This window comes from Tigriopus californicus, chromosome 6, assembly GCF_007210705.1.
Source record: "Tigriopus californicus strain San Diego chromosome 6, Tcal_SD_v2.1, whole genome shotgun sequence".
NCBI lineage: Eukaryota > Metazoa > Arthropoda > Copepoda > Harpacticoida > Harpacticidae > Tigriopus > Tigriopus californicus.
In genome coordinates this window covers 942,860-948,410 of record NC_081445.1, presented here as the reverse complement: position 1 = coordinate 948,410, position 5,551 = coordinate 942,860, and the positions used below count along the sequence as shown (strand labels likewise).

General features: G+C 40.0%; 1 protein-coding gene across 1 annotated transcript in view; it reads left to right on the top strand.

The window, feature by feature from the left end:
- Positions 1-4,229, top strand: part of LOC131882377 (uncharacterized) — a 6,673-nt gene extending 2,444 nt beyond the window's left edge. Inside the window, exon 4 of the mRNA XM_059229506.1 lies at positions 4,178-4,229. Within this exon, the coding sequence (XP_059085489.1) occupies positions 4,178-4,229 (52 nt within the window). The remainder of the gene's footprint in view (positions 1-4,177) is intronic.
- Positions 4,230-5,551: the final 1,322 nt, after the last annotated feature.

Here is a 5,551-nt window from a genome sequence, read left to right as displayed (position 1 = left end):
GATAACAACAGTTCCTTTTGCAGAAAAAAGGACGGAAATACTGTAATTGTGTTAGATCTACCCTGATTAGGGCCAAAACACTTCTGAGATTAACTTCTCTTATTCAACGGACTTGTAACGTAATGTACCTGTTATAGAAAAAGATTGAGTGTTTTTGGCACTTCATCCTCAGAATCGTGATGGGAATCGTTCAAAAAAGAGTTGACGTTGCCAATCGTCGACCCCTATATTGGCAAAAAGAATGGCAAAAATATGATATATTGGTATTTGACATGAGTAGGGCTTGTAACAAGCTTCATTTCCTCGTCAGAAAGCAGGTATCGTTTTCGTCGAAGATGATCTTACATGTATATGTACAAGCGACGACCTACTTTAAATAATAGAGTCCCATAGAAAAATGATTATGTGATCTTTTAATCACACTGGTGCAAAAGCGTTGTATAATTATCGTACCTTGATGTATTGAAATTATTTGACGCCCAAAAGACATTAGGCGAATGTATGTTCAATTTCGAAACAAATGCGACCAGACGGTTCGGAAATTCGAGATCGCCCTTCAAAATAAATGATGCTAAAAGTTGAAGCACCCATCAAATCGATGATAGCCTTTAGTTTCTAACACATTTTTGAACAAGTTACTTGGCTGTTGGAATTGGCTAGGTTTTTACATTTTGATTTTGAATCCAGCATTTGAATTTGCCACCCAAATTTACCTTGACCGAGTCGAGGTGTCTATCAGAGATACAGAAATATCTACGAGGAGATTGATTTTGAGCAAACGCCTCAGCGACACTAATTGGGGGAAAGACTGCCTTAAGTACATCTATTCGAAGTCTGACTTGAAGATTTGTCTGGACATGGCTCATGGTTTGTCAAGAATGAGTATTATATGCCTCATAACAAGGTCAGCCAGAATTCAGGTGTTCAGTGTCCTGCAAGTTATCGTTTGTATTCATTGATTGGTATAGACAAGTAATTTTGACCAAAACAAATATTGGAACCATTACTTTGGGAAGATGATAGATGTTAGTGGCAGGTTATTGCTCTTAGAGCTCGGGTTATTGCTCGGACTCATTCATGATTGCGTGAAGAAAACCTCTGACTTAATAAAATTCCAATGACTCCATTTGACGCTGAACCATATTGGTCATCATTGGCAAAGAGTTTGGTATCAAACAAACGAAGAAGGATTACCTTGGTTTATCGTTTATTTCATGAAATATACAATACATGGCCAAAGTGTCAATAAGTTTGAGCATCAACTAATTATACCACCAACAAAATAGCTCCTAGGTGTGTTTCACCTTTCAGATATCATTTTGTGTGGTGATCGCATCTCTTCAATGTGGTTTAGGCTTCTAGTTTGAGAGTTTGAGTTGGGGCTGTGTGTGGGTTGGTTCCAGTTTTTATTTTGAAAACAATCCGTTGGGAGCTTCAAGTGTTGTTTCCAAATGTTTGCTTGATGTTTCTGTAGGATGTATGATGATGGAATACTGGTTCATTTTAGATGCACTCTTTTCTTGGCCATGCTTGATGTACACATCTATGCATTTGCCCAATCACTGAATATACATCCTTGCGAATATCGCCCAAGGTTCTAAAGTCGTCATTCAACGGCTCTTTAAAAGGTACGTTGGAGGGCCAGATTCACATTCATTCACCACCTGTTATGGCAGACGGAACAATTTTACTAAGATGCTCTCCAATGAAAACTGATTTCAGGCTGTTTGTCTCAAGTTTTCTGAGCAATTCGTTCAAGTAAGGAGTCAAAATTCACTCGTACTCTTGGCTGAATCGGTACTTTCATCTCGGAAAGCAAAAGAAGGGTTCAGTACAATGCCTATATACTTATGTAGCAAATAATTGTCTCGAATGGTCCTCACTGTCTGTAAGGTATCTGTTGGGAGTTTTTTGACGTGAAGTCAGAGACTTGTACTTTCAATGTTTCAAGCATTTGATCGGAAGTTTAATCACTCTTGATGTCATGATGTCGCTAACATTTCCTCACAACCAAGTGATCCTTACACTCGAGCACCATTTCCTTTGCCACAAATGTCGTCAATCCCTTTGAGACAAAAGGTAAACCGATGGGACGAAAGAAGGGACCAGGAATCAAAAGCAATCGCTTGTGACCGTTTCAATCGAAACCCCGATTGAAATGTTCAATTGGCCCATAGCAGTCGTTATTACCAGGCATCAACGATGTCGAGAGAAAAATGCAGGTTAGAATTCAGACACAGGAACAATCATACAAGTCAAAAGCGGCCATGCCCCCAAATCACTATGACCATAGAGTTCCTTGAAATCAATCGAATCGTAGACATTTCTGTATCTCTGAGAGACATTTCGACTCGGTCAAGGCAAATTTGGGTGGCAAATTCACATGCTGTCTATAAAAATAAAGTTTAATGATGCAGCCGTTTCCAGCAGCCAAGTAACTTGTTCAATATTGTTTTAGAAACCAAGAGCTATCATCAATTTGATGAGTGCTTCAAATCTTAGCATCATTTATTTTGAGGGGCGGTTTCGAATTTCCGAACCGTATCTAAGCATTCACAGCAAAAGCAAAGAAAAATGAATAACCGAAAGTGCTTAGAATGGTGTGTTGCGCCGGATGCTGATCTAATCTTGAAGGGAGCGATGGGTTTCTCGCCCTCACACAAGAAGGGTAACAACTAGTGTTTGGACGAGTCCGGACTCGTCAAAATAATATTCATTTTTTCGTCGAACTTCGCAAGACGAGTCTTTTTGCAAGACTTGGCTCTAGAAAAGACTCTAATTCTCTGCCAAACTCAAGTCCGGATAAATACCCTGGAACCTGAAATGAAAAAAATGCCCGGTATATTTTGCGGAACAACTTATTGCTGTTTTATTCTAACACCATAAATACCCCACCAACTAGTGCTGGGGTGAGTCCTCAGATTTTTTAACTTTTTACCAGACTCGCTCCGCTGAGGACTCGAGTCTTTTACTACAGCCAATTCTGGCAAAAAGACTCGTCTTGAGAAATTCTAGGAAGAAATGAAAAAGTTTTCTTGACGAGTCCGGACTCGAGTCCTGTCTAAAAGACTTGAATCAAGCCAGTTTCTCCAAAATCGAGGAAAAGATTCCAATGCACTCGGATTCGAGTCTGGACTCGTGAAGCTGTGCCTTTCCTTCTACTATTACATGTTGGAAATGTTGATTGCAAAAGTGTTGGCGAGTTATCAGCCATACAGTATACAAACGCCTGAAAATGATTATTTACGTGTCATCGTTGTTCGGAATTTTATCCAATAGAGAGTTGGAAACGTTTCCCAGGGGCGTTGTTGGCTTACTCCTCGTATCACAGAGCTTGGGCGATAAATTGTTCCTTTAATAATCTCTTGATATAGTCTGGCATCTTAGAGCATATTCTCTCGTTTGTACGTGTGTTTGTCCGCACCTAGACGAGGCAGAGGGCGTTTCCTCCGCTCAATGAAAAGGGCTATACCTAGTAGGTGTTTTCAAGTAAATTTCATCTTCAGTTTAGACCAAGAGTGATCAGTGTTCCCTCAAGATCCTCAAGTAATGACCAAATGTATGCCATGTCCTTGACGATTCGGTCGTGCAGATTTTTCCATCTTTCCAGTTCCAGGCTTTCCTGTCAGTGAGCCCAAGAGGTACTTCATAGACGTTGAGACTCTCCCCGACCACAAATACGAATGTTTTTCAGTGCCCACTTGCCAAGGCCATTTTGTCAAGGCTGGAACCAACGAGTCTGTGGACCTGGCCAGTCTGGCCCAATTTCCCATCAGTTTTAGGCTTTACGGACGCTTCCGGAAGGCCGTGTTTCTCGAGATCATTGTGGAACCTTTATCCATATTCATTAGTGACACCACTGATGATGACACAGGTTCATTCATTTGCCAAGTAAACTGCTTACCATAAAGAACTACAGAGCTCTAATAAAAACCATCAAATCACTCACCTCATGAATCCGTATCATCCTGTATTGAACAGAAGAATGTATGCATGTCGCTTGGGCTTTTATTCATAATTTTGGTGCATCTGTCCCGAGGGGTGAGTGTGGATCTAATAAGATTTTTTCTAGTGAATGATAGGAATGTTGTCGTTCATGGTTTAAAGATCAGATGACACATGAAATAAGTTTAAGGCGTTGGTTCAATAATCAGCACATTTCCCTTTGATGTTCTAGTTTGACCACTGGCAAAGGTTTTCAAGAGTTTGATTCTCCATGGGGCCCCTAAAATAGGCTTTAATCTAGCAAAAAAGGCATAGCTCAATTTAATGGAACTGATGGAACTGAAATAGGCATTGCTTACATCCTCTTCCAAACCGCATTAGTACCTGAAACTTTTAGTGATGAAATCAAATGATTTTCAAAATCAAGGTTGCCAGAAAAATGTCAACATAAAAAAAAAGCTAGGTTTTAGGCAAAAAGGCAGCCCTGACATGACAAGGAAAAAATCAGTGTTGAATTTAAAGCATGCCGTAGCGCCATTGTCCACGTAATAATTCATTTCGTTAAGAAATATTTCCTAATTTACATCGTTACCCGACAAAACGTCAGAAAATAAAAAGGCTAAATCAACTGGTTTATACATAAACTATCAAGCGTCCAGAGAGCGTGTTTTTGATGATTTGCCGATAGAAATAGCTGACCTTAAGCCTGACATCAATAAAATCCGCAGCAACAAGTTTACGATTTCACTCGATTTTATTAGTAGGCAATGATTTACTACCTGGTCATACATAACGAGACGCCAAGTTGTTTGAATGTCGGTTAAATATTTCAATTGTTGGGCAAGGTGATCATTTGCCGTCTTCAAATCCTTATTTTGCCAGATGTTAGATAAGTGAGTCAGAGAGGTGCTACGGCCTTATCGGCGTAATTCTTAATCTTTGATCCATGTCTAATTTCACCAAGGACGTGAAAGGTTGGTGCGAGACCTCGTTGAATGCCAATGCACACAAAAATCAGTTTCAATCTGTCTTGTTTTGTTTGCGCTCCTGGTGGAGGTCCATACATTCCCCTCAAGGCCTCGCAACGAGGATATAAAGCACATTCACCGGAAGGGCGTTTTCCGAATCAATATTCCAGGATGAAAGTGGAGCATCAGATTTGCACATGTGTGGACAAGAAGCAATTCTTTTGGAAACGAGTGGGGAACTTCATAGTCCATTCATTGACTTTTCTTCCATCTTGTTGTTTGCATGAACTGGTATTGAGACTAGCATTGTACCTTTTTTGGCTATGGGGTGCTTGGGCCGGAAAGTTGATCCTAACCCATGACATCATTTCTACATTTTTTCCATTGGTGAGTGTCTTCTCCGTCCGGTATCAGATTCGTTTTCCATAAGTGGGTGAGGAGCACACGTCTGAAGGTTTTCCTCTTGTCAGGGTGTCATTGTTGTATTTAGGTACGATTTGGAAAATAACATTTAATATTTGAGATGAATGAGTCTCAAGATGTGACGAATAGATGCAGTCAATTTTGGGGTAGATCAAATAAGACTTGAAAGAGAATTCGATTTCAACGATTTCTTTTCAGACCCTTTCCATATTTCA